A 27,590-nucleotide genomic window follows, 5' to 3' on the forward strand; every position below is an offset into this window, starting at 1 on the left:
TAAACATGTCATGGTTTGATTTTTTTTAATAAAAAATGGTAAACTTTATTATTAAAGTAAGCAATTTGTTTTGATTGGCTAGAGTACAACCAAGTAGAAAATCTAAATGTGATGTGTGAGGTGTTTGCTGCCCCTCCCACCCAGTTTGTATACAGCCACCTAGGCTAGCAAAGAGACAGAAAAGGCCCCGGTTTATAAATATTGAGCCTCGTTTGCTAAACTGCCTTGGCTTCTTGGTTCTTCCATAAAAGCTCTACAAAGGGCATGTCCATAGACTGCAGTGAAATGCATGCAATATATACAGCGTGTAGAATTCAGCTCACTGACACACATCAGAATGTCCACATAGACAGCAAAAGATGGACAGAAGGAACACTCACCTGCCACCTGTCATCAGCTAGATCGGAAGGAATGAGGTCCCAGTTCTGGTTCTGAGGGAGGATTACTACAGTTACTGCAGATGTGTTACCTGGGTACTGCACTTATGGTAGTGAAGCCAGATCCCATCAGAGAGTATGGTCAAGAGACCCAAAGCTGCGTCACCACTTAGGAATTTCTCTCATGACATTTATGAAATGAAATATTTCATTAACTGGCTTAGATGACCTCAGAAATTTTTATGTGTTTGACACATAAAATATTTACAGAATAATGAAATAGATTCATCTCATAAATTACTGAGGGCAAAAATCATCAATCTGATAGTTTTGAAAGTGAAAAATAAATTTCATGAATATTTTTAAAAAATCGTCTGCAGTGTGTTTGTATAATTCTTTACAAACCTCTTGGAACCCCACCATTGTCTTCCTTCAGAATTACTTTTCTGATGCTTAGTATTTCTTTCCTGAAAAGAATGAGACTACAGTTGAGTTTCTCATACACAGCCGAGAGTGAGAGAGTGAGGTACCCTTGGGTGGCTGTAAGTAGGAAAGAAAAGTCTGGTTCTTGCTATAACCTGTAGTGACCTTGCAGTGACCGTACCCTTTTGAAGTTCAATAGATATATCTACCTCTGGCTTCCTGCCAGCCCTGGACAGAGTCCCTTCATGTGTAAACAGTTTCACATTCTCAATCAGCCTTCAGTCCCTTCTATTCACTGAATACAAAAAGACCTTAATTGATTCTTCCAACAAAAGTGCGTTTGCCTGTCGGTTACATCTGTCTTTACTCCAAACGTACCACAGTAAGGCTTGCTCTTTAGAGGAGGGAAGCAAAGAAAATGTCTAATTATTGGAGCAGGAATATGAAACATTCCTTGCAGTCTGTTGACACTGACATCAAAACAAAGTTTCCTAAGAGTTACACAGCACTTAGCAGTCCTGATCTAAGCCAGATGTCCTCTCCCTGGTCTGAGACCATTGTGTGCCCTCTGAGTGGAAGAACAAGTATTGGAAATAATACTTATTTCAATAGTACATTTAAGCAAATACGGGAAATTCTTTATCTGCCTGAGAGATTCGTCTTGGTTTTTTCCAGAGACTTCAAAAACAAAACCATCTAAGATTTCCCGACTAACTGTAGTAGAGGCATGGAGAGCTATGAGAAACAATGTGGTTTGTCCATGTGTCAAGTACCTTCCTTAGTCTAGCTATCAGGCGGTTCGGCTGACCTGCAGTGCCCAGGCATTATGCAACCTCGAAACTCCAGCTGTGCAAAACAAACTAGCAAAGAAAAATGTGTGTCTAAGAGACACAAAACCTGAGTTGCAATAAAAGGTTTTAATAAACTTCTTAATATAGGAAAATAACCTTTGAACAGCCAAAAATACATTTATACAAGCGGCTTAGTGCTTAAGTGTCTCATAAGACTAAGCAAAAAGATCATTTACATTTGATCGTTTTTCCTAACTGTAGTTGAGATAACCACCTTTTATTTAATATCTATTTCATTCCCCTGAATTCATCAGTTTTTCTTTAAAAAAAAATCTACACATATCTGGGTAAGTCCTTCTGACGGTAGACCTGTTGCTTCTGGATACTGAAGCAGTGGTTGGGACTGCCAATGTCAAGCCATGATGGAGCCTAAAGCTTAAAACAAACGTTTAATCTTGGGGTTGGGCTTTCTGCCTATTCCTCTTACCTTTATCTCTACATTCCATTTCTTTAGCTTCAGTGGGCCTTTTACGTGCTAGTCCTTCCTATGTAGCCCAGACTGGCCTCAAACTTGTAATCCTCCTGCCTTTGACCTCCATTGCTGGGATCGTATGCACACATGGCCAAGCTTGATGCAATCGCTTGCTCTTTCACACTTGGTCACAAATTGTCTGAACCAAAGCAGCCCCCTCCCCCATACAGGGAGCATGTCGCCTGCTTTCCACCAGAGTCTGCTCCTTTTCAAGAGCTTAGAGCTTGCTTGGCCTTTTTGCCATTGACTTACTAGGAGGAAAACTGCTTAAGTGCCTCTCCTCTCCTCTCGCCATCAGACACTGATGTGAGGCTCCTTTCAGGGCATGTCGATTTCCTCAGACACACCGGGTGGTTTTGATAGAGATTGAAAGTTGTCTTCTGTACATCCCTGATAGACACATTCACATTTTTGACACTTGGAATGGGGAAGCCATGAGAACCCAAAGGTTAAATCCTTGAAGCTGTAGCTGCCTGGAAGGCCTCTGCATGTTTTTGTTTTTGTTTGCTTTTTTTTTTTTTTTTTTTCTGTAAGAGCTTTGCTGGGGGATGGGATAGGAAATCAATATAAGAGGTAAGAAGATGTCATTAGCAAGAGAACTCCAGTCTTTGCATGTTCAGGTGGCACTTGCCTGGAAAGGAATTTATATTGTGATCAACGCTAAGAGTTACACTTTCTCTGCCAACAGACCTGTTGTCATGGGAACTAATGCACGAAAATGAAAATATGACAAAGAGTGAAGAATTAAATTGGAAAAAAATGATAAGGAGTTATTTCTACATTGCCATTTAAGCCTTTGGGATTTAAAATGTTACTCATCTGGTGAGATCAATGAAAATGGCCAGAATGACTTGGCAGATGCAGGAAGAAAGCAGCAAGCCTATTTGGTTAAAGGAACTCTGTAAAACTTAGTTCCTTCCCTGATAAGTTAAGGTTTTCAGCCCCTATGTGAATTGTGTGGGTAAGCAGGCAGCCTGTAGAAGACTTACAGCCTGGCGTACCACCTGACAGGATTACTGCATACCTCACTTTATTGCTTGAAGCAGCCTCCCAAGAAAAAGCCAGAGAACATCAACAAAAGCCATGATTTAAAAATCCTCCCTTTCCCCTGTCAGGCAACCACCTGAGAATTTAGTTTTCAGGGAAATAAGAATTTATTTCTCTTCCCTTGCTCAAAGGCTCCCTGAGCTGTTGTCATCTTCAAGCCAGCCTGCTTGGCAGTGAGGACCTAGCAATTTCAACCCTGATATGGGTTGTGAGTCTGCATTTGTGCTCCTGTGAGCCACTCCCCTTGTCCTCGTAGCTTCCCCAAAAAGCTACTTTTCCTTCCCAAAAGCTACTTTCACAAGCCTTGGCTACGACAGATCCTAAAATGCACCATGACACATGCAGAAGGTCCAAGGGAGGTCACTCAGCCGCTTCTGAGAGCTGATTTCCAAATCACAGCGACGGCTTTCATTTGCCCTCACCTAGTGAGTGACCTTTCAAATACACATTACAAAACCGACCATTACATTCACCAGGCATGGAGTCTGAGCAGTATGGACAGTTGGAGCTAAGCTATGGTCAGGAAGTGATCTTCAGTGTCTAACAGAAAATAATCTGACTGAAGCAGCACCCTGCGAAACATTTCTCTAGAAGCCTTGATTTAGCTGTGACTTCCTGACCTTCCTCTAACCTTCCTCTAGCTGTTCCTCTAACCTTCCGTTAGAGCTCCTTACTAAAGCCTTTGACAATGTTCAGAGTTCTTCAGAGACTTCTGGAATCTGTGAGGGACCTGGCCACTCAGGATGATAAACAGGTTGGAGCACAAAATCTGGTGTATGGAGACTAAATGTCTTTCTATTCCTACCACCAATGAAGGTCAGGATTAAATAATCCAATGAGGGACTAATCCTGACAGCCCCATGGAGCGCTGCTGTTACTGATCATTCTTTGGGGTAAACCTGAGCCCCTCTGAGAGGCCACCCATCTACTGTGTATAGGAATTTTACCACATCCATCCCACAGACGAATGTTCCAAACCATGAGAACTCCTGTAAGGTGCTAAGAACTAAGATTCTAGTCCACTTTCTTCTGCATGTGTGTCTTTGGGTTTATCACATGTGTGCATGTATCTGTGGGGAGGCCTAAAGTTATTGTCAAATATTTTCCCCAATCTCTTTCCACCTTATATGTAGGAGAGCAGGGCCTTCCATTTGAAGTCAGAGCTAATCCAGCTAGCACTGTTGTGTGGTGTGTGTGTGTGTGTGTCTGTGTGTGTGCGCGCGCTGTCACTTGTCTTTGCTTTCTGAGACAAGGAATGATAGGAGGCTGTCATTCCTGCCCAGATTTATATGTGTTCTGAGGGTCCTGACGTAAGCCCTCATAGTTGTGCAGTCAACCCCTTACATACTGAGCCATTTCCCAAGGCTCTTCTCTATTTTTTTTCAAACATTTAATTTCTTCTCTCCATTTCTTTGGTGGCTGTTTAAGAGATTCTCTGTGATGTCAGATGCCTTAGTGTGGCCGACACAACTTGGAGTTGCTTTTATCATTTGTCATGTATCAGTACACCATTAAAAATAAAAAAGAACAGTCTGTTTAACAAAGTATATTGTTTTTCACTTCCCCAAATGTTTGGGTGATTCTAAAGTCTGGTTTAAGAGATGACAGTGTCCATGGAGCAGGAACTATCAACTTTCTACAACAAGTAGACTTTCCGTTACTGGCCAATACAGCTGTGGGGTGTGTTTCAGTGCCTCCCAACCTAGATATCTAGAATGCTTAAAGTAGTACCTGGAGGTCAGGAAATACTTTAAGTATTTTCAAAACTCAATCTCATTAATTTTTTATTTTCTTGGAGTTTTTGAGACAGGGTTTCTCTGTTAGCCCCGGCTATCCTGGGACTCATTCTGTAGACCATGTTGGCCTTGAACTCCAATATCCACCTGCTTCTGCCCCCAAGTGCACAATCTCGTTTTCAAATGCAGCTATGTTTCTGCTAAACATTTCCTAACTTAATACACAGATACACTAAGTCACTCTAGCTCTTCACCATCAAGGGTAGCTGTGTGATCACATCTGAATGCATCCTAAGTTACTACTGCTGCCCCAACCCTGGACTACTCAAGGAAGTAAAACAAACAAACAAAAAACCAAAAAGCCCTGTTCTTCTTGCCATGTAACACAATGGCAGGAGAGACTTTGTGTGGGAACTTGGGGAGTTATCGATAATGTGGATAAGACAGCTGAAAGGGTCACTGCTGGACCACCCTTAGAGAAGAGTCCTCTAGGACCAAACACTAATAACTTCAGCTGCTTATGAGCTGTCCACGAGGCATTTACAGGAAAGCTAGTTCTGCGAAATCTGTTTTTTATTTTTTCAGCCAATTTTATTATCTTAGGTGCAGTTTAAATTGCACTTCTTGTTGGCCTCTCAGGGTCTTATTTTCTGTTCAAACACGGTACCTCAAGGACATAGTTGGAGCAGTAGGCCTTGGCTTTCCGGCCTTGAGAAGCCCTATTCCTACATTCTCCCTGCCTTTGATCCTCAAGGGAAGCTTCCCTCAAGCACTGAATGAAAAGGAATAGCAATCCAGGCCTAATGACTCATCCTGGACAATACTGCCTCCTCTGTCTCCAGAAACTTGTCCTTTCTGGACAATGAACACAAGGGAGAAGCAAGAGCTAGTCTTCTAGATTGTCCTACTTCCATAGTACAAATCAGTAAAGCTGAAAGGAATTCTTTGCTGCTGTGTAAGAGTGAGAGGGACCGTGAGGACGTGGGCTCTGCGCTCACTCACAGTTTTCGAAGACAACGGTTTGCTAGAGTTGAGCATCTGTCTCCCCAGTTGACTGTTTCTTAATGGGAAACGTTGGGACTTGTATATTTAGCTGTTCCCACAGGGAAACTTTGAGCATATCCCTCTTTTTCATTTGATTTAATTGCAAGGACAACCAGAAAAAAAGAAATGATTGAAAAATCATTGATGGTTTAATTTTTTTAAAAAAATGTATTAATACCACAGGCTAGAACTCTGGAGACAGTCCCTTTTGTATGGGTTGGGGTATAGCTCAGGGTTGGGGCATCTGCATGCTCCACAGGCATAAACTCCTAGGTGGAATGCCTAGGACCAACAGTTCCTGAACTATATCTATTCAAACTGTAGGTCTGGAAGCACAATAAATAAATAAATAAATAAATAAATAAATAAATAAATAAATAAAGTCTATTCATTGGTATAGGTTAACATGTTGGGGTATTTATTAAAATGATATTTATTAAGAAAGCAGAAGTCATTCTCTTTTATTTTCAAGCTATGTATGATGACCTGGGGTTATAGATCCCAGATTTTTATAGAGATGTGTGGAAATGAAAAAAAATGGAGTACTAATACTGAAAAGGACAGAGGAGTGTGTGTGTGTGTGTGTGTGTGTGTGTGTGTAGTTGGTGGGGAGTTGGTTCCCATATCTGACTTGTGTTGGGAGGCAGGCACAGAGATGTGCAGTTTGGGCAACGGCATCTACAACTGTATAAAGCACCCCTCAAGTGGTGCTTGCCGGAGTCTCTCTTGGGCAGAAGGAATCTTTGAGAACCTATCAAGCGCAAAACACTTATTGCCAAGTTGAATGTTCCAACAGAAAGGCTGTGTAAATGTGTTTAACAGCTTGTTTAAAATATGAGGAACACTGGTCAAGACGATTGTCTGGGAACAGGTTACATACAGTTTGGGAGAAGCTGGAACCTGCCAGCTGCCTGATGATTTTCCCCCATATGGAATCCTGCTTTAACAAGCACCAATAAACTAAGCTTTGCTGATCACTCATCTATCACAGAATGTGGCAGACTGGGACAGGGTTAGGGAAGGTGACAGAGGCCCTGTAAGTTACTGCCAGTTTTTCTTACAGTCTTCTCTTTCCACACTGAAAACCAACTCCACTAACCAACATAGGTAACTCTAACATTCTGAACAGCTAAAAACACAGATCTGAGTCCTTCATACGGCACAGCAGAAAAGGGTGTTTATTTGTATATTTAGCTGTTCCCACAGTAAAACTTTGAGCATATGCCTCTTTTTATTTGATTTAATTGCAAGGACAACCAGAAGAAGAAAGGATTTTTAAAAAATCATTGATGGTTTTAAAAAATAGTATTACTACCACAGGCTAGCACTCTGGAGACAGCCCCTTCAGCACTTCCATATGGGTTGGGGTATAGCTCAGGGGTGGGGCATCTGCACGCTCCACAGGCACGCTCCTAGGTGGAATGCCTAGGAACAACAGTCCCTGAACTACATCTATTCAAACTAGAGCTGGCAGGCTAGAAAGCAAAAGTAATGAGCCTTAATCTCAAAGAGCGTGGTGTTCCAGGAATAGAACACTAGATTACTATGTAGATCAATAAAAAAAAAAAAAACAAAACAAAACAAGGAAAAAGCACTTCAACAGTTTGTACCAAAATTTGAGTCGCAGTACAGTGCCAGAGCCCCAAGGAAGATTCGGCAGTACTGAGGAGCACAGGAGAGCATCCGGACAGCCTTTCCGCATTGTTCCAAGGTTCTTCCCAGTTCTCATTCTCTTGTTTAGTTCTACAACCAAATGTTTTAGGAGTTCATGAAAGTCTGAAAGGAGGATAATGATGAAATAGAGAAGGAAACAAGTTAAAAAGGCAAATGCTTTCCAAAAGAAGAGACCAGTGGTCGGCACTGTTGTGCTTGCTGGCAGGTAAAATTGCTCAAGTCCAAGCTGCCTGGGGGATGCTTAGCCTCCCAAAAGGAGCAGAAGTTCTCCTGGTGAGCCTTCCTGGTATCATAAAACCAGCAGGCTTGATTGAGGTCACAGTGATTAGTCCTAGGCCCCTAAAGAGGCTGACTAGAATCTGAGCTCACTACCGGAGCTGGTGACCTGGTGGCCAGAAGAAAGCAGCTTCCTTTGGAGAAAAACACCAGATTTAAAGGTCTAGTAAGCTTCATGGAAAAACACCCTGTCATCTGTTTACTTTTGCTCTAAGAGGACAAGATTAAATGTTGTCTGAGGGGGGTCTGAAGCTCCACTGGGGATGGATGGTTCTGATGGGATCAGCAAGGGAGAAGCAGAGGCAGAGTTAATGGTGAAGACACCCTCAGCTTACATGTGGCTCCCTTCACCAGAACCCAGCCATCAGAGACCCTGAAATTCTAAGTATCTCAGAATCACAGTATACCACAAGGGCAGCCAAGAGTCTGTGCTTGCAATTCTGGATCTTCTGATTGAAAGAGGCTGGGGATGGATTTACTGTAGTCCTCTCTTAGAACCCAATTCTCACTTTATGAGATGCTTTTTTTTTAAAAAAAAAGCATTCTCTATGCAATAAACTCCATTTATGACAGGCTAATTATTTGTGCGCATGAACAAAGTGAAAAGTGAGTTTACAGAGAAATTACCACCAGATGTCAGCCGGAAATGGATATTCAAGCAGGACTTTGATTAGCATTTCATAAGAGAAGCCATTCAGGCAAGCTTGATTCCTGATGCTTAACTTTTGGAGAGATAATTTATGAAGTAAATGGTGACAATTTAAAGCAAAGCTATTGCCATGTCAACTTAAGGGGATTGTGGATAAAATAAGGGAGCTCGGCACAAAGTATTTGGAAGACTCAAGAAATGTAGATAGAGAGTATGGAACTGGAGAATGTGCTTGCTGAACAACTTGGAATCACAGCACACACTGATCCAAGGCAGAGAGAGAGAAAGAGAGAGAGAGAGAGAGAGAGAGAGAGAGAGAGAGAGAGAGAGAGAGAGAGAGAGATGCACTCTGGAAAGTTGACTTAACCTGAGCATTTTAGTACCAAAAGATACAGAATCCACTGGCATCATTTAAGCTTAGAGCACAATTATAATCTTTAATAAAGAGCATGGAAAGAGCTATTACTAACAACTCCATCAGATACAAGAAGCAGCCTGGAAGATTTTTGTCTAGACTCTTTCATCAAATCTAGGAAGACGCTCTCCACCTAGTGGGCACTCTTTGTAACTACATGCTCCTAAAAAAAAAAAAGTTTTGTGGGCACGTTCAAATGATTGCAAGGATAGCATGTATGTCAGACTTGAAAACAGAAACCCAATGGAAAATTTTGATGGAAAAGCAACAATAATTTGGCGCTTCCTCAGTTTTATAGGTGGATGGTGGTGACACAAAGGTAAGACAGGCCTCTTCTCTGGGGAATTCAGATGATACATTGTAGAAGATGGGAACCTCATTTCTCCTCTGCATTTCTCCTGTTCTTTTCTTTTACGACGTCCTGTCTTTTCTCCCCACCTCCATATGGTAAAAACAAATTAAACCAACAACTTCCTTCCTTATATACACCAGCAAATGGATCTTTATATTAAATGGGTACAGGGTCAGCCTTGACCACATACAGTCTTCAATAGTCACCTTCCTGGAGCTTGACTATAGCCATGATGGGGTCCTGGGCTTCGTGGTCTCTAAGATGCTTAAAACTACAGCTTTGTGAGTTCCACACCATCCTTCATGTCTCTTGGATATTTCTAACAGCAAAACTAATGCTTTTCCCCAGAAGAAAACTCTGAACTAATTAAAAGGCTATAAATAAAATGTTTTCAAACCAAAGAACTGTTTGGTTGTTAAAGGTTTTGGGTGGTGCTGGTCCAAACACGTAAAAAGGAAATGAAACTTCGCTTCTGAACAGCACAAAGGTTCTGAAGATCTCTGAGAAGAAATGGCAAGGAGAGGGGGAAAGTCAGCTTAGGGGATGCCCCCACTCTCAGCAAAAGTGAGAAGAGTGAATCTAAGGTTCACCATTTAAGGACATAAGATTAAGCATCAGTCACCCATTGAAGTCAATATTTGTTAAGTATGCCACTCACTCTGCTTGTGGCACTAAGACAGGCTGAGGGATTGGTGTGCTCTCCCGGCGTTGCTGTCTTGTAAGTACTAAGTACTTCCTGGTTCTCTCTGTCTCTCTGTCTTTTAAGCTCGGTCTCTCAGTCTCTCTCTCTCTCTCTCTCTCTCTCTCTCTCTCTCTCTCTCTCTCTCTCTCTCTCTCTCTCTCTCTCTACCTTGTACTTGTGTACTTGATGGGAGAGAAATAATACAGACCAAGCAGCCAGGGACTCAGGCAGAGTGACACAGAGTTTTCCCATTAAGATTAGGGAAGGCCTCATGGTCACTGTTCCAAGGAGACAGGGCCCCAAAGGCCAAGCATGATTAGGAGTCTGGGAGAGGAAACTTGCCAGCAGAACGGGTGTGCCAGTGTGTACAGAGGCACTGAAGCACTGGGACACACAGAAGTGAAAGAAAACCCGATCTGGGTAGGGCAAAGAAAAGATACAAGCTGGTTCTATAATCAGAGGCCTCTCCTGGAGGAAAAGCAGTTTGGTTTGTGGACATGTGCAATCCAATGGCATACAGCAGTCTGTGACAATGTTCTTAAATGCACAGGGGAATACACAGGCGAAATTATTGTTCCCTGTTCACTGCCTTTCTTTTTTGATTGATTGATTGATTGATTGATTAGTTAATAAGAGACAGGGTCTCACTACATGATCCTGGACGTCCCGGAACTTACTATGTATACCAGGTTGGTCTTGAGTTCAGAGTCACCTGCTCTTGCCTCCTGAATGCTGGGATAAAGATGTACACCCCTACACTGGGATGTTTACTGCCTTTCTGAGTGGCTAATTCTGACACTGGACACTGAAAGTGTTTTCCAGAGGCAGTGGATACAGGAAGAACTTTCCCCTGTGTCTGTTAAGATGTTATCATCTGCTAATGCCAGAGCATGGAGCTGAACACTAGGCCAGACTGAGGGACAACTGTCCTCATGTCCTCTTCCTCCAAAATCCAAGAGATTTTGGGTTCTTTTTTCCTTGTCAACCATGATCAACCATGATCAGTCTGTCAAAAGTCTCTTTATGTCTCTACAAATGATTGAAATGGCCTCCCAGTGGCCCTAGGACCTGGTAGGAAGACATATATACAGAGCTCCAAGTGAAAGTGCTGTTCCAATCCAGACAGAGTTGACGCCATCAGTCATGGGATGGGGTAAGGGCAGAGACAGAGGACTCACCATACTGCCTCGTTTTGTTGCAACTTCTCTTTCCACTCAGTTATGATGTTCTGTGCAGGGGAGAGACTGTGCTATGTCCCTGACAGGCCCTCTGCATGGGGGTGTCTAGCAGATTATTGTCATAAAATTTATAATTACTGTATTTTGTTTTTGTGGCAGTCTACAAAATCATGTCTTTCAATGCCTTGACTGTATAACATACCTTACGATACTAAGATCAGCTGCCCTATTGTGAAGAAAGTCTCTGTTTGCTATTCAAAACAATACTATGTGAGACAGTTTTCTTGAGGTGAGAGATGTCTGTCTGTTCAACTGTATGCTCATTGTTTTATTTTTAAAAGGAGGGAGGAGTCAACCCTACAAACTACACTTGTTCAAAATGAGAGAAAGGGAGGGAAATTTGAATGATTCTTTTAAACCCTTTTTCATACCCATTCATATACAGAAATGGTACTAGCTTAAATGATAAAACAAAGAAGGGGAAATCATGCTAGATTTGGAAATTCATGTGCTGGGGACTGGCCTACCACTTCTGCTTTGGCCAGTTCTACACAGGATTTTAGCCTTTTCTACATAAATGGGGCCTGAAATTTCCCAATATTTAATTTGTTATGGTGTTACCATGAGCAAAGTTGAGCCAAACAAGGCTGTTTTGAAATTTTGGAAGGAAGGACTATACCCCAGATCTCCTGGCTGCTTGCACATGTTGGGTCCAGGCCTACCATTTTAAAACATTTTCTCCCTACCTAGGCTGATGTCACAGAATCACCTTCAGAACCCAGGGAGTCAAGATGCCACTAAAGTTGAAACTATATCTCCTTATTTCCCCCCTCCCCCCAAAAAATGGCTCCTAGGAAAATCAAGACAATCACATAGTGAGAAAGCAAGAGGACCCACATTCCTTTATTTTCACTGTTGGTTTTAAAGTAAAATCTGGGAAGCGATCTTTCCCTTTCATTGTTTCAAAACTCTTGAATTCTTTAGGGTGGAAGGCAGGCATTTCTATCCTCACAGGAGAGTGTTTCTAGATCATTTTCTCACAGTGTTAAAGGTTGGAGACTACTAGGTACCCCAATATGCATAAAAGCAGCTCAGAGAAAGTCCCCCAGTATGGCAAAAACCTAACACTGAGAATGGAGAGGCAACAGTGAAAAATCAGCACAGAAGTGGAAAGGTGGCTTCGTTAAGGCACCGCCACCCTCACACATCTTTGTGCATGAGCTGTTTGCTGCTGTCAGCAACGTGGTAAGCCCTGACTCTTCCCTAGGAGAATTGCTCTCAGGCTGAGGCAGAAGTCCTCAGCTGACATTCTGGGTCTTCTGGCAGCTCTGGAGCTCTGGAGGCTACATGTGCTTGTCTCAGTGGGATGGAAACCTCCATTGGACAGCATGGGTGGGTAGGGCATGAGTCTACACAAAGACAACAGCTCCCAGAGGAGACCAGCTCTGCATGCTAGATGCAGAAATGTCTCCTGATGCGTCAGAACAGAATTGGAAACACGGTTGTATCTGCCTTAGTCTTGTGTGGTGGGAAACTCACCGAATCCTGTTGACTGAAATGGAGCCATACAGATGTTCTGGAGAGTCATCATTCATGTCTCCTGTAACATTTTCCTATGTGTGTCCCTCAGCCCACATTCTATTTGATTTACACAGCATGTTTTCAGGGGATGCCAGGCCAATGCTCCAAGCCAGGGCAGAGTGTCTTATGAAAGGGATTTCTGAGGAAAAAAGTTTGTGAAAGTAGTCTCAAAGTCTAGAAAACTCACCAAAGTCCTAACTGGGTCAAGAAACTACACCCGTGAGATGGACATGGTTACATCACTGACTGGCATTTGAACATTTGGTTAAGCCGTAGAAAGATAAGCATTTCTGCCACAGGGCTTTCCCTGGATCTTCAACCCGGGTGTCTGTACTAAACAGCCATCTTAGCTGAGGGAACTTTATTATTTTCCCTGACTTGCTACATTTTGCTGACCTAGCGTTCCAGGGAATCTGTGGGTGGGTTGCCATTTTGTGGATCAGTCAGGTATGTTATGAATGGTTCAAGTGTTGGTCTGATACCAACATGAATTTCAAGCAGGTCAGGTCACATTCTTCCTAAGAATGAGCTCACTGGAGTAGATAAACTCGATCTTCTCGCCAAGGAGAAGCAGAAAGCGATGATGCTAACTCAGACCCAGTGGAAAGAAGAACTGAAAAGAACACTGTTTTCCAAACGTTTACACTGTGGTGTGCGCTGTAGACAGGTTTGGGGACTAAAATTAGGCATTTTTGGGTTTTTCCATCTAGTATTTTGGAAGATTTGGAAACCTTTCTCCTGATAATTGTATATATAAATCAAACTCCTCTATCAGTTTCCTAGCCTCTGTCCTCTCTCTTCACACACATGGGGCTCGCTCCCACTTTTAAAGAGAGAGAGTGGCAGCAATGTTTTGCGTACGCTCATCTCTGACAAGGCAGTGCTAGCTCACACCCTTGACGCAGAGGTGTTCTCTATGGAGGCAGCGGTCCGAGGCAAAGCCTAGACAATTGTAAGGGACAGGCACAGTTTCACAGACTTCAAGTCAGCACAACATGCATTTTTAAGGGTTTGTGTTGCCTGTCAGTCAAGAGTCACCTAAATAAAGTGTTAATGACAAAATATGGTTTGCCTTGTGACTTGTTTTTAGAGTTGCCCCTTTATGACTATTTATCTTGCAAACCCCACAGAGTTTGGCTACCAGTTGTCAATATTTGTTCTTCCTACCTCTAATGTCTCCAACCTACTCCATATGACCCTATCGCTCCAACTCTATAAGCAGCTTCCTCAGGAGGAAGATCTAGGGCCTGTCAAGAGGTAGAAATTGCATGGTGACATTGGGAGTTCAACTTCTTTGTCTTGTTGGAGACTTTTCTTTTTCTTTCTTTCCTTTTTACCACACACTCTTGACTTCTATGTTTGATGTTAACATGAACCGGATTTTAGTTTCAGGCAGCAAATTAGTTATTCAAAAACAAAAAAGTCAGTACCTCTAGATCAACAAATTACTGGCTCAGGTCACCTTTAAAATCAACGAGAAGCCCCCACCCCCCACAACTGATTAACGATTCCATTGAGTTAATCTAAAACAGAAAATACCCCTGTAGCCTTGACTATATCCACACGTTCTCAAGAGGCCAGGAAGCCCTCTTTTTTCATTTTTCCATGGCTGGACCTCATAGAAAGAAGTGTCAAAGCAAGGTCCCAGGCAATGTTATCCATCAAAGAGGGGGATCTATCCTTTCAGCTGAAGGCCTCAGGAGCATTTGATGCTCTAACACAAGAACTCTTCCAGGGAGCCCTCCATCTGGCTGCCTTGCACCTCTCCTGTAGAAGGCCGTGTAGCCCTGATGGCTGCTTTCTGAGTGTTTCAAACTTTCACACTGCTCTGAGCTTGGCTTGCTTCTCTTGGCGGAGGCTAAGCCTAGAACATCCGCCATAGTAATGTGCTGTGAGTTTTTGACCCAGAAAATTAGGCTTTGAAAGACACTTCTCATTAGAAGCTCTCAATATATTAAAATGCACAGAATAGTCGCTTCTGTGTAAAAGGCCAATCTAGAATCAGCAGCTAATTGTCCAGGTCTATAAGACTATGTATGGTATTGTGTCATCCTGGCATAAAAATCAACACCAGAGCTAGTGTATTGTTTGGAAAATGAAGTAACATTTTTCTCCAAGTGACAAATTCTATGCCAAAAGAAACCACTGTACTTCTAATAAGTGACACTCATTTTAATAGATCCTACAAAAATACAATATTTTCAATGTCCCCATAAAACAAACTTACAAATATTATCCTCAGAGCTCTGGTGACATCCACGTGTGATTTTACTGTAAAATTCTATAGAATATTTAAACACTACCATACGAGATAAATTTATTGTATAAAAAAAGTGATGTAGATATTTCAGGGAATGTATACAACCAATTATGGAAAGCTGATCTGAAATTTTTAAATTAATATTCTAATCAAATTAATGACTAATATAAAAAGAAATACTTTAAAGGATTATAAAACAAATTTTGAATTTTGACACAGGGAAACAGAGTGCAAAAAGCACATTAACTAGGCTGTTTTCACTCTCTAGTATAATTGAATTCATGTTTATGTTCCTTAAAACTTTTCATTTGGAGAGAAAAAAAACAATTTGTCTATTTCTGTCCACAAAACAAAACAGGAATTAAGATTAATGATATCAGTAGACCACAGCTCTGAGAAATCATATCTGAAGTTTCATATTTCAATACCAAAGTTTTGAAACCACCGTAGCTTTCTGACAAGTCTTTCTCTATAATAAACGTTATCAATTCCCAAAATTCATTTAAAATGATTTAAAAGTGTAGCAAATTAAATAAATCGGCACACAGAGAAGTTCCACATTTACAGTAAAGGGATCACAGGGGCCACAGTTTATAGTAAACATAACCCCGAGAAAACAGAACATTAAAGCATTAAGCCTTCCCCGCCACCCATCACTCACTGCTTGTGGATTTGGTGAAGAGGCCAGTCCGCAGTAGCCTGTGGTCTGTCTCTGAAGTCTGCTCGTGTCCTCTAAATTAGCTAAAGGCCTTGAACAGATTTACCTTCTCCGGTTTTTACTCAGGTCCCAGAGATTAATGGATAATTATGAATCATTCCACTCTACCGTGGGAATTTAGCAAATGGCTGTGGAACCAAATATAAATCCTTTATACTTTATGTACAGTTGCTTCCATAAGGCGTAATCATGTAATTTTTTTATTGAAAAAGATTCAATATAGTAAAGTCTTATTTTTAAGATATATTTTCTTTCTCGGTCCAAGATGTTTACGAAAATATCGTTTTTCTATATTCTTTTTTTGTTTATATGCCAACATATACCTTGTGCTAGAAATACTTTATGGGGTTACAACTCTTTATATACAATTTTTTTTGAGGCAGTATCTCTGATGGAGAGCATAACTTGTAAAGAGCTTGTGTGTGCTTCCGTGCTCCGAAATGATAGGAAATCCACTTTGAGAAGACAACTTATTTGATTTTAAAAAAACAAAAACAAAAACAAAAACAGAAACAAAACCGCACCAATGCACAGCCAGAGGCTGCCGCTGGAACTGATACAGAACCGCGCAAACGCCGTGATTATAAGTAACATTTTCCAGGGTGGTCAAGGCTAACGTACAATATTATACACCTGGCACTGATGTTTGCCATTGGTCCAGCAACTGGCAAAATTTGTTTCTATGTATAAATTTATTTTTAAACATTATCTCTGGCCTGACATATCTTCACTATTTATAAAAACATTTAGACAGTGAGCTCACGTTGAATAACTAGGTCTACTGTGTTCTGGAAGCTCTTCAGTAGTAAAACAGCTTTTTCGTGTTCCATATGCACAAAACTGTGTCCATTTGCCTGAAAACACAGGAATAAAACAGGTCAGTCCATGCAAACCGTTTATCCCCTCTGCACCATTGTGATTACAGGACTCCAAGGAGCACAGCAACAAGATTCTTAAGATTCAGAGTGAAATGGCTTTGACAAGTATTTATCACACACCCAGTATTTCTTTGTTTGTGTGTGATCATAGTGTCCTACTGAGTAGGATCAGTCAGGTGGACTTACGACACAGCAGTTCAGTTTTACTGTGTTGTTCTTTGTTTTGTCATTGGGGTTTTGCTGTGCTAGAGATAGAACTCAGGTCCTGGTACATTCTGGGCAAGCACTCTGCAAGAGAGCCATGCCCCAGCCTCGTCTGTACACGTACCTAGTTGAGGCAGCACTTAGTTGACATTATTACTGGCACCAACTCACCAGTATATCTTTAAATTATTATTTTTATTTTCATGTATGTGTATGTGTCTGTGAATGCTGGTCATATATACGTGGGAGCCTGTGGAGACCAGAAGAGGGCATTGGACCCCTGGAAATGGTGTTACAGGTGGTTATGGGCTGCTTGGCATGGGTGCCAGGAACCACACTCAGGTCCTTTGTAAGAGAAGCGTGGCTTTTACCCACTGAGCTGTCTCTCTAGCTCCACGTTAGATATTTTAATCATGCCAAGTGTAAGTGAACACTTATGGCACTGTTTAATCTTATTTTGACCTACTAAAAATAGTTGATTTATATATTCTTTAAATTAAAATGATCTATTACTAAATGCTACTATTGTTTCCAATATCTGCACTTTTTTTAAATTAAACACAGTTCAGTGAATCCATGTCTTAGGAATAAAGCAGCAGCATTAGTCACAGAGAAAGCCTGCAATACTCTAGCTAAGGGTCATCAAGCAAGTCATCAAAATTCATTTGAAGTGTAATTAGCCTGTTGGAATTTCAGAGCCCAGCTGGCTACTCCTGTCACAAAATGTACATTTTTCTCTCTAACGAGTGTTTATGTTCCTTGTTTTTTTTTTAATATTGAACAGCAAATTGTACTACTTGAATTATTTTCATTCTTAATTTAGGAAGAGGTATGTCCATATGCCTCTGAAGGATTAAGACTAAATTAAAACACAAAATTATTGAAATTTGGGATAAGTTTCTGTCACCCAATAACTGACAGTTACATAAACTATTTTCTTGAAAGATGAGATTGATTGATTGGATTTGGAGTCAGTTAATTGGACTGCTTCACAATGTATAGGTACTAGAGCTGGTTCTCTCTCTCTCTCTCTCCTGTGTGTGTGTGTGTGTGTGTGTGCATGCTGAGTACATGCATGAGTGTATGTGTGCGTGTGTGTATGTGCATGTATATACAAATATGTGTGTGTATGTACATGTGTGTGTATATTTTGTGTGTATGCATGTGCGTATGCCCACATACGTGCACATGTGTATACCTGAATGTGTATGTGTGTATGTTGAGGCCCAGAAGATGATATCAAGTGTCTTCCTCAATATCTCTCCACCTTACTATCCAAGATGTGGTAGCTCATTGAACCTAATGCACATCAATTCAGCTAGACCAGTGGCTATCAAACCTTACAGATCCTCTTGTTTCTGTTCCCCAGTGTAGGATTATAGGTGCGTAATGATATACTCAACTTTTTATATGGGTGTCGAGGATCACAATTCAGGTTTGTGAGCTTGCACAACCAACCCTCTGACTGTTGACTCAGCTCTCTACTCCAACTTCTCCAATTTTCAGTGCACTCAAACTTAATCTGGGGTCACTTACTCTTTTTTTTCTTTATGTTTTTCATATTTTAATTAACCATTCAATTGCAAGTTAAAATGTTTTTCACTGTCTTTTTTATCTCTTCCAAAGTTCAAATAGCATTGTACTTCAACAGTACTACACACTTTTATACGTTAGATAAAACTTGTTGCACACATAATTTTATCCCTAGTTAGTTAAAATTGGATAGTGATGTGGTAAGGAAGGTTCAGAAATAATGCATGTAAAGCCATGGCATGTCTATCAACAAGGAACACCCTGGGGAACAGGAAGGGGATTTGTGTGCCTAGAGCTACAAATTTCCTTTGAATTATCCAGTTATGTATTTTTTATAGCATTCAATTAATGAAAATGCTGACTGGTTGGCATGAGTTATTTCTGTGGCAGGAGCTAGTAGCTGAGTAGAATTGGGGGAATGCTAAATTAAACTTTCTGATTTAAAATAACAACAACAACACCTTCTTGCTCTAAGTTGTAATAAAAAAATAAAACAAAACAATAACAACAAAAGAACAACAACAATAACAACAACAACAACAACAATAAAAACACGATGACGTTCCAGGGAATAAAACACAGCATGAGGAAGTTTTTCCTATTCTCACTTTAGTTTGGTTGTTGGGAAAATAGCAAACCCTCAAGAAGATGAGTATTCTACTGCAGTAGGAGGGATGTACTTACTGCTTTCAACTTGCCCCAAGGGTAAATGTTAGTTGTAAAATGACAGTTTAATAATGGAACATCTCAAGTTTAATAATACCTTTGCCAGTGCCCATATTCTACCCACAGCCTTAACCTAGAATTGCAAAGAACCCATAACCCGCTGAGAATTGTCCAACATTTTTATACTTTACAGTGTCAGGTTGAAGGACTTCTGGATTTGGAGACCATAAATCACCTGAGATAATGGAACTGGGGGGAATCATGGGGAGTAAACAGACGCTACTGGGGAGGGCTTCAGATAAGGAAGTACTAGGTGGTCCTGAGGAGGTAGACAGAGGCAAGATAGACAGATGGACAATAGGTAAAGATCGATAGCTGGGCAGTGGATAGAGGGATAGTTAGACAGAGGCATAAGTACACCACTGGAGACTACCCCTGGCAAACAGGAATTCACCCACAGTAGTTAGCATTGTAGTTTGGTATAGTTTGCCTTTGGCACAATTTTTCTGGATGTTGTAAGGTATAACTCTTCTTTTAAGTTTATTACATGTTATTTTATTTATTTACTTTGTTTCTTTGAGACCTTGTCTAGCTATGTAGCCCAGGATAGTTTTGAACTCACGTTTCACCTGCTACAAGTACATGGGTGTGTGCTATTATTCCCAGCCATAAGAATAACCTTTAAAATAGTAATTAAAATAGTAATCGAGACATTCATTTAAATTTTTCATTCTAATTTTTTATTACATTTTTATTTGCATTATTTTTTTTTGTGTATGGGAATCCATGTGGCTGCATACGTGTCATGGCAAATGTGTGAACGTAAGAGGAAAACTTCTGGCAGTTTTCTCTTCCCATCATGTGAGTCCTGGGATCAAGCTCAGGTCATCAGGCATAGCAGCAAGCATCTTTACATGTAAGCCATTTTACAGGCCCTGAGCATTTTCTTGGTGTACAACGTGCTGAAATGCCTGCTTCCACATGAGACAATGGCAGAGGAGAATGGAGAAGCTGGTTGAGTGCTGTCAGAAGTAGAATAACTCTGTCCCAGAGAACTGTACTCTCACCCTCAGGACAGAAGAACCCAAAATAATTTACACTATTTCTGTGACCACAAGCATCGGATACCTGCTTTCATCTTGGGTAGTTCAGACAGTGATTCAAAGAGTCACTGAATTTGTATTTTTTATAATAAAATAAAGACAACCCCCCCCCCCCCAGAGTACAACTAGCAAGGTTGTGCTTGCTTTGTATGTGTGAGTCCAAGAGGCTAGGAGAGGAAAGCTGTTTTAATGGTGGTGTCAATGGCAGAACACAAATTTAGTGGTGTTTTGAGAGATACATACATAGGAAGCATTACGGGTATGACATTTAAACATGTCCACAATATAAGGGCAAACAATAATATGAGGCAATGCTAAATCAAGGAACATTTGAAATGTCACAAGTGGTCGCATGTGTATCTCTGTGTGTATTTGTTTTATGTAAACATTATTAGGTGCACATAAAATGTGTGTAATTTTGAGGAAATCGCAAGTTAATAAAAAACAAGAGACAAATGAGATGCTTATTAAGTTCTGGCGAAGTTAATGGGGAAACAATCGTGGCAGTGATATTCAGAAGATGTTATGCCCTGGGAATATATAATTAATAGGCTTCTAGCAGAAGCCGATTTGAAAGTATGGAAGACCATTCCAGTGTAATCTTTACCCCGCTTCCAAAAGACACTCGGTCGAATTTAAACCTGATGTGAACATCTCCTGTGCTGCTAAGTGGTTTTAGTTTCCTCTTGTCGTGATTTAGACATGAAAACAGCAAGAGCTGATAAAAGTAATATTTGCAGTTCAATCCCAAGTTGAAGGTATGGCTCATTAATCCACTGTAAAGCACATGGACTTTTCATTCCCCTTTTCCTTTTTCTCCCAGTCTTGTTTTTGACTTACTTCTAATAAAAACCTTTGTTAAATGTATGAGTTACAAATATTTGCCTATAGAAACTTCTCAGAGTAAAGGAATTCTGTTATATATTCTTACTCCAATCCTTAATAATGGTACTGAAGAAGGAAAGCCCCACAGAGTGAGGATAGTGGATCCCTTCACACATTAAAAGGGAAGTCAGGTTAGAAATTTGACACGTGCTTTTGGTTAATTTAAACACGAGGGGAAACACTTAAGGGGCCAGGGCACATATATTCGTATACCAGTATCTTGAAAGTTTGAATGCTCTCAACTCTTTTTTTTTTTTTTTTGTTTTTTTTTTTGTTTTTTGTTTTTGTTTTTTTTTGGTTTTTTTTGTTTTTTTTTTTTATTTTTTTTTTTTTATTAACTTGAGTATTTCTTATATACATTTCGAGTGTTATTCCCTTTCCCGGTTTCCGGGCAAACATCCCCCTCCCCCCTCCCCTTCCTTATGGGTGTTCCCCTCCCAACCCTCCCCCCATTGCCGCCCTCCCCCCATAGACTAGTTCACTGGGGGTTCAGTCTTAGCAGGACCCAGGGCTTCCCCTTCCACTGGTGCTCTTACTAGGATATTCATTGCTACCTATGGGGTCAGAGTCCAGGGTCAGTCCGTGTATAGTCTTTAGGTAGTGGCTTAGTCCCTGGAAGCTCTGGTTGCTTGAATGCTCTCAACTCTTGAGATAAAGATTAAAAAGCACAACCAGCTGTCAAGCTTCACCTGTGAAGGCAATCCTTTCCGGGCCCCAACTCTGATAGCCAGACATGCTGGGAAGCAGTCCATCCCAGATAATTACTGTGCTTCAGTAATTAACTTCCTAGAACTAATTCCCATTCCAGAATCGCCTTGCTTCTTTGTTCTGCCTTTTCTGTTAGTTTATTCTTTCTTTTCTTTTCCTTCCTTCTTTCCATCCTTCCTTTCTGTTTTGAGACAGAGTGAAGCTAGGCCAGGCTGGCCTGGAACTCGATTCAACTCCCTGTTTCCATCTACGTAGGGCTGGTATTACAGAAATGGTCCATGTCTGGCCCAATTTTAGAATCTTCTTTTGATAGAGTATTCTAGTTAAATGTACTGCTACACTTAGCACCGAATGCACTATATAATCAATATCACGTTGACTCAGACTGAATACACCACATGATCAATACCGTGCTGACTCCAACCAAATACACTATCAAGTTAATGCCATGCTGACTCTGACTAAACACAGTATATAATCAATACTGTGCTGTCTCGGACAAATCACTAAATAATTTTCTACCACAAATCTCAACTTTGAACCTTCATTTCTGAAACCGTCCTTTGTTAGAGAACCTGACACTGTAGTGGCTTTTACTGGGATTAAAAATTCACAGAATAAAACAGAAAAAGATTTTCTCTTCTGACTCAAGCATATACTCAGGTCTGAAGACTGCTACCTGCTCTGCCTTTAGAGAGGCTTCCTTCCTGACATGCATACCAAATCTTTAACAAATGAACGTTCGAATTGCTAGGCGGCTTCTCAAGATGATGGGTTCTATTTTAGATTTGCCATGTCATTTGAAAGTTGACCATTTAATCGGGGATTCTTTGTGGCTGGGCTGGTTTTTTGTTTCATTGCTAATGTCAGAGTTAAATCTGGGAGTGGAGCTAAGTGTTGGAGTCCTGGTGGAGCCTGAGAGGTCATAGGTTTCATTTCCAACAACAAATAATGACAGACTGGTGTCTATTTGCATCATTATTATTTTTTTATGGTGATGAGATCTGTCACGAAGACTGGGTAAAAACAGTACTTCTGAGCTCTGCCCCTAGACGCAGTGTCAAATGCTTGATATTAACTCTGTCTTTCACCACTTTGTGCTGCGCATGCAGGGTTAGGGTTAGGGTTAGGGCACTACTGGCTTGTACAAAAGCAGGAACTTAGGTATATTTCATATCATATTATTTTTTATGTTGTTTGGCTCAACGTGTTTTTTTTTTTTTTTTTTTTTTTACATAATGAGTCCATATTCCAAATAAGGAAATAATCAATCAACCCTGCTCAATGGAAAATGCTCAAGCAGGTTATGTAAGGCATGCCAACAGCAGGTACTTGCAGCACTGTGTGATTTACATGACACCATGTAGGTGCTTAATTAACATTGTTTTCACATCAGTTAAACTAGAGAGCAGAGGCAGAAAGAACCCACTGAGCCTGACTCGTTCTTTTGTAAACACATTCAGGTAAACTCTGCCACAAAAAAACCGTGTGCATTTGAAACAACTTAGGTACTTTCTAATTAAACTGTCTTTAAAGAGTATTTTATTTTCCAAAGCGTTCCGTGAGTATACACAACAATGTTGTTTCTTTCAGGAAGGATGGGGTCCCCTTTAGGGTTTCTGATGCCTGTGGTTTTTCAATCGCCAACTAGGATTAAACTGTTACATTGTTCCTTGACTTTTGGTTCTTTAAGGGCACAGAACTTCACTTGAACTTCAAAGGTATTTCCCACTTTCTGATTTTTGTACTTTGGGTGGAGGAGGGAGATACTTTTTAACGATTCAGAAACATGAAGGTGCTCTACCGGCTAATGATTGTGAACCTGCTGCTTGGGGAGACAATGATGGGCTTTTGGTATAGGTAGGTCCCTTCTAAAAGAAACAGTTGCCGAAGTATGTTGCATGGAAGCGAGGGGGACTACCCGCTGGGAAGCTTTGTAAAACTCTTAGGCTCTTAAGAAGCTTTGTACAAAATTCTGAAACAGGAAGGGCTTAAGGTGGCTTTGCAACTTGCTGGACCGAAGAACTCATTTACTAAACAAAAGAACCATCGCTAAGCTACTGGCTTACACTGTCTGAAGGCTGTATGCTGAGCCTTTTGAAAACTGCTTCTTCTGCCTTTTAAGGGAAAAATTGCACGTTCTCCCGGCACAGGTAAACTGGGACTATTTGCTCCTGGCGATCTGCTTGGGCCTAGAGGCTTTCCTCTGGGTGTTCTAGAAGGTTAGGTAAGAGACTACCAGTATGAAACAAGTTTTGATGGACACGAGACTCAGTGTGGGGCCTTTGCTGTGTTAGCTAAGGGTTCTCAGAATCGGTTTTTTTGTTTTGTTTTGTTTTTAATTTATGAAAACTGGAGGTTTCTGAAAAAAATCTTTAAATAAGATGATTCCATTAGCTAATCACACCCATGGGTCATTAAAGAGCCACAGAATCTCATTCTGACAAGGACAATCTGCCTCTGCAGTGGCTGTCAGCACCATGGATCTGTATAGCCAGATCTAGCCACCCACAGACATTCTGCCAGACCTCTGCAGAATCCATGGTTACTCTGCCACTCTCTGCTCTCAAGCTACACGCTATTATGTCCCAGCTGGTTCTGCTAGCTTCCATGTTTGAGCCCTTCAAGTCCATATGGAATGGTACAGGGCTTTAAGGGTCTCTTCCTGGATTCTCTTCAGTTCTCCTTTCAGGTTCCCCATAACCACTCTGGTGTAAGCTCCTACCCTGCTCTATGTCTTTTTTCTCAGGTGCTCGTCTCCCTACATTCCCTCTGCTCCTGCTCACTCTTCTCCCCTGTGCACAGCCGGGATGAACTCTGTCAGAGGGTAGAAGATCCTTTTCTTTATACATCTTGAGGTCTCCAAGACCTTTAGTGCCCCCTGCCATGCTTGTCACTGGCTCAGTGTTGTAACACAAGGAGATGACTCAGTGGTTAAGAGCATTTGTTACTCCTGTAGAGGACCTGGGTCCAGTTCCCACTCAGTGGCTCACAGACCATCTGTAACTCCAGTTCCAGGGGGATTTGATGCCCTCTTCCGAGCAGGCATGCACATGGTACACAGACATACATGTAGGTAAAACACTCATACATATAAAATAAAGAAATAAACCAAAATTTTAGCGAAAAGGAGAGAAATACATGGTTGATATAATTTCCACCTTAACTATTTTATCTTGATCTCTTAGAAATATAGTCTTGGACCAGGAGATTGAGGCTGGCCTGGTTTACATAGAGAGTTCCAGGTTAGCCAAGGGGCTACATAATAACCCCCCCAAAAGAAGTAGAGATAGAAGAGGAAGAGGAAGAGGAAGAGGAAGAAGTGGAGGAGGAGGAAGAGGAGTGGGAGGAAGAGAAGGAAGGAGGAGGGGAAGGGAGGAAGGAAGGAAGGGAGGAAGGAAGGAAGGAAGGAAGAAAGGAAGGAAGGAAAGAAAAGAAATATATAGCCTTGGACCAGGAGTACATATTACTAATTCCATGCCCCTTGGAATAATTATAAGATACGAGAAATGGCATTATCTTCAATAGGGCAACACATTGATATGCCACATATTGAAATAAATGTCAGGCCTGGTAACTGGTAAAATATAGATATTATTGGTGAATTCTCTATAAGTTATGTACTTTATCTTTTGCTGCCCAAGATAGGGCAATAAATGAGATGGGGGTGGGGTGGGGCAGAACAAAGCATAAGCATTCAGGTTTTAGGCTGTAGCTGTGAATTCTATTGCACACTAGCAAGTATAATTTTCTCCAATTTATTCATCTTTTCAACAAAGTAACTTCAGTGAATGGATAGCTCTGTGCTCAGCTGCATTTGGAATTGCAGTGCGTGTAATGAATTTGGTTGAAATTTTTTCAAGTGGAAAGAACATTAGAAAGAAGAAAGAACATAGATATTAAAATAACAAAACTGCCATTTGGATGGTTAATGATCAGCAAATGTGTGGGGTTCCATCTAATGTGTGCGTGTCTTCCTAATGGTTTGTGTAATTTCAGTTCTTTACTCTCCCTTCTTCCGTATTCCAGGTAAGGCTACAAAGTGTCAGCCTTTTGATCACAGAGCTCCTTCTGTGCTGTTTTAAACAGAATAGGGCTGAATTGTTTGAATACATCTGTCCTTTGTCATGTATCTATGCAGGGGAAACAAATGGTAAAATACAGAAAAATCAGGCAAATGTGTTTACATGCTCACCAACCCTTCAGACACACAATGTAATTCAACTTTATGTTCACCATTTCACAGGAGTAGAAGGGAGTGTTGGGTAGAGTCATGCAGAGTTGGGAGGTGGCTCAGTTGTTAAAGTGCCTGTAACATCAGCTTAGGAACCTGTGTCTGGATCCCAGGCAACCATGTAGAAGCCAGGCTAACATGAGTCTGTGGCCCCAGTTCTGGTGAAGAAGGGTGAAGACTCCTGGGGCTCACTGGCTATCCAGTCTAGCCAGCCAGTGAGCTCAGGTTCACTGAGAGATTTCATCTCGACAACTTGGGTGAGAGTGGTGTAGAAAGAGGCTTGATGTTGCTCTTAGGCAGTTTGCTTATGGCCCAGGTGTATACACACATACATATGCTATGCATATAATACATATGGGCCACACAGACATTATACACACATTACACACACATTACCAACATATTTGTCACACACATACATATAGGTTACATACATGTTACCCATGTACATGTCACACATATATACACATGCATTACATACTCATGCACACACATAAAATAGAGTCACAGAAAAGGAGAGAAAGAACAGACCTGATACATTCTGGCTTGGGAGGTGGGGAGTGGCATCTTTTTGCTTTTTTTTGTGTCTCTTTTGTTCTATGCTGTCAAACCTTCCTTTTACTTAGATTTCTTAGGATTTTCATTGACACTAAGCTTTGTTAAGTATATTTGTCCAAAGTACAATACTGATCTTGTGATTGATAACTAAGCCAATTACCAACATTCTTAAGGATTCAAATGTGTTAAAACAGATCAAGAATACAGCTTACTTTCTCACTTAAGTCACTGAAAGCTACCAAAGAATTAGTCTCATTTTTTTCTAGATTATGCAGTTGACCACTTTCGAGTTTTAATTACTTTCAGAAAGACTGAAACAACAGCAATGTATTTTATTAAGGTCCACGCATCTTCCTTCTTTTTCTGACAGTGGACTGTGAAATGAATTCTAAGGTGAAAGCAAAATGTCATTTGTGGGGAGGAGAGGTTTGAGCCGTGCTCTTGCTTTTTTACTCACTGACTTATAATTCTACCTCTTGCTCTAGGATCCCATTCTGTATCTTTGGCAGCCAATGTGAAAAATCTCAGGATTCCAATGGCACACCCTCTTGCCCCATGTACAACCAGAATTTCACAGGAAAGAACATTTGCTTATCCTATCGGGAGTCGAGTGTCTTAGTTTCCCTTTTTCCTTTTTGATTATGAATAGAAGACTGACCTCTTTTCTAACTTTGGCATGGGTGGAACAGAGTCTACCACTTGTTTGAAGCTAAAGATGTGAATCTACCCAGACTGCCCTTCTACTAGGTCAGAGATCTGAAACTGATTGGCTTCATTTTTCTCAAATTCTGAGATTCTTTTGGCATTCAGTGGGGGAAGGGGAGCAAGAGAGCAAGTGAGAGACTGAGTTAAGGGAGAGGGAGGAAAAAGGGAGGAAAGAGCGAGGAGGGAGAGAGAGAACATTTGTAAACCAAGTGTTAGAAAGTTGTACTGTTAGTATTGTGGGTCATCTTTTACAATTCATGATTTATCTAATTAAAATTTTGATCTGGCAGAAACTTGGGATATTAATATAAACTACATTTTATGTTTAGCAAATCTGAGCTCTGTCATTATGATGCAAATTGCTTAAAGTCAACATACTAG

General features: G+C 40.9%; 1 protein-coding gene across 7 annotated transcripts in view; it reads right to left on the reverse strand.

The window, feature by feature from the left end:
- Window positions 1–14,092: 14,092 nt before the first annotated feature.
- The window catches only part of Lrrc7 (leucine rich repeat containing 7), a 479,249-nt gene continuing 465,751 nt past the window's right edge, over window positions 14,093–27,590 (reverse strand). For 5 of the 7 annotated variants that reach the window (XM_087614691.1, XM_087614685.1, XM_087614702.1 and 2 more), the window contains one exon: window positions 14,093–16,589. In XM_087614691.1, coding sequence (XP_087470817.1) covers window positions 16,482–16,589 — 108 coding nt within the window. In that variant the 3' untranslated portion in view covers window positions 14,093–16,481. 7 annotated transcript variants of the gene reach the window in all.

This window comes from Rattus norvegicus, chromosome 2 (genome assembly GCF_021556685.1).
Source record: "Rattus norvegicus strain SHRSP/BbbUtx chromosome 2, alternate assembly SHRSP_T2T, whole genome shotgun sequence".
NCBI classification, from domain to species: Eukaryota; Metazoa; Chordata; class Mammalia; order Rodentia; family Muridae; genus Rattus; species Rattus norvegicus.